The 1,682-nt window shown below is 46.3% G+C and overlaps 1 protein-coding gene across 1 annotated transcript; it reads right to left on the bottom strand.

The window, feature by feature from the left end:
- Window positions 1–623: 623 nt before the first annotated feature.
- Window positions 624–1,252, bottom strand: LOC123041954 (putative lipid-transfer protein DIR1). The gene has a single exon (XM_044464499.1). The coding sequence runs from the start codon at window positions 1,178–1,180 to the stop codon at window positions 863–865; it is 318 nt and encodes a 105-aa protein (XP_044320434.1). The 5' UTR covers window positions 1,181–1,252; the 3' UTR covers window positions 624–862.
- Window positions 1,253–1,682: the final 430 nt, after the last annotated feature.

The raw sequence follows: 1,682 nt of genomic DNA on the forward strand, positions 1-1,682 counted from the left end.
ACCGACAAGGACACGGGCTCTGCCGCCGCCCACACACACATCATCATCATCATGCATGGAGAACGCGAAGCGAAGACGACAAAGACGACCATACGGCTTAATTGGAGGTATCCCGTGGAGTAACCCGCGGGAGTAATTAACCGGGAGCCTCCCGAGGCCCCGGGAACAAGGAGACCACAATGGCTACAGTCAGGCAGGCCGCGCTAGTAGGCCACGGAGCGCATATGTAAAGGGATCTTATAATTTTATTTCTCCAATGAGAGATTAATAAAGTGCATGTTTCCCTATGTTTATTTATGTACTTAGTACACTGGCACGCCCGCAATTTTTTTATTTCCCGTGGCGCGTAGATAGATAGTAACACGATAACCATCGTTGTTTGTTATTATTTTTCGTGTCAAACAGGGTGATTGGATGCGGGCGCGCGGAGCTGGTTGGGTGAAACCAGTTGCACCTCAAAACGGGTAAACCAGCCAACCAGCGTGCGGCGTGAGCCCGCCCGTCATTGGACAACAAAAATGACCACTAAGTGAAAATCAGTTTTAACCGCTGTGGAGATCCAACGGCTTGGACGCGCTTGAAGAGCAGATCTGACGGCTAACGAGTGCCCAATCGGGGGAGCCTTCTGGAGGTGAGTTGGCTAGCCTCATTATTTTTTAAAATGGCTTTTCCATTTCCTGCGTACTATTTTATCAAGAGCTTAATAAGATAATCACACTTCCAATAACACAAAATTAAGATCGAGTAGCACAATGCCTTTTCAAGTGCTCCTCCACTTATTTAGCCATGCATTTAAGTGCTGATGCAGATGTAGATGTAGAGCAACCAGCGCCTAGATGCTTATAGGTAGTACATCTCATCATCACGAGCAGTTGTTCGGCATGGTGAGACTGCGCTTGCCGGGCAGCGCCATGGCGCGGTTTGCATCGATGTGGTACATTCTCAGCCATATGCCGGCGATGCCCTTGTAGCGACAGATGCATGATAGGTTGGCCATCCCAAGCGCATCACAACATTCAGCCGACGGACTGTCTTTTGGGTTATTCACTGCCGCCGCAGGCTGGAAAAGCTTGAATTCATCATTCGACATGCCACAGATGCCATGAACACCCTCTAGTGCGGCTAGGGACACCACCATGACAAGCAACAATGTTGCAGCCAATGCCTGTGACTTATCCATGGATGCTAGTATTGTTTATTTTTCTGGTGGATTGCTAGTGAAGATTTTGGTCTTAGCTAGGTCTTATTTGGGAATGTGTGCAATGAATGTTTAGTGTATGACTCTATTTATAGAGGCAGGCCTCTGTGTTCATGAAGTGTGTATTTTGCATCAAGGAAAAACTTAGGGGCACTAAGTGATGCCCACATGTAGAAGCATTATCGCCTTATATCATGTAAAAGAATCTGCACTTGAACTCACTGTCGAATGAGAACGACTACCATAGTTGGCAACAAAGAAATGTAATGAAGCAAAACTAATGATTCTTTTGAAAGATTGGTGCAAAAATCTCCGTAATGCAACATGAGGAGTACGCCGCGAAGACCAGTTCTTCGCAATGATAAAAAGCGATTCTGGTTAATCACTAGACAAGGACGTTCGCTAGCTAGCTTGAATGAAGCATTAGACACTGTAACTAACTGGATGCATGCACCAACTATAGCTTGAGATATTTTCTTCAGAC

Source organism: Triticum aestivum, chromosome 2B, assembly GCF_018294505.1.
Source record: "Triticum aestivum cultivar Chinese Spring chromosome 2B, IWGSC CS RefSeq v2.1, whole genome shotgun sequence".
In the NCBI taxonomy this organism is placed as follows: Eukaryota; Viridiplantae; Streptophyta; class Magnoliopsida; order Poales; family Poaceae; genus Triticum; species Triticum aestivum.

Excerpts from the sequence above, each read along its gene's own strand:
- LOC123041954 (XM_044464499.1), bottom strand. The coding sequence starts at position 1,180 with ATGGATAAGTCACAGGCATTGGCTGCAACATTGTTGCTTGTCATGGTG.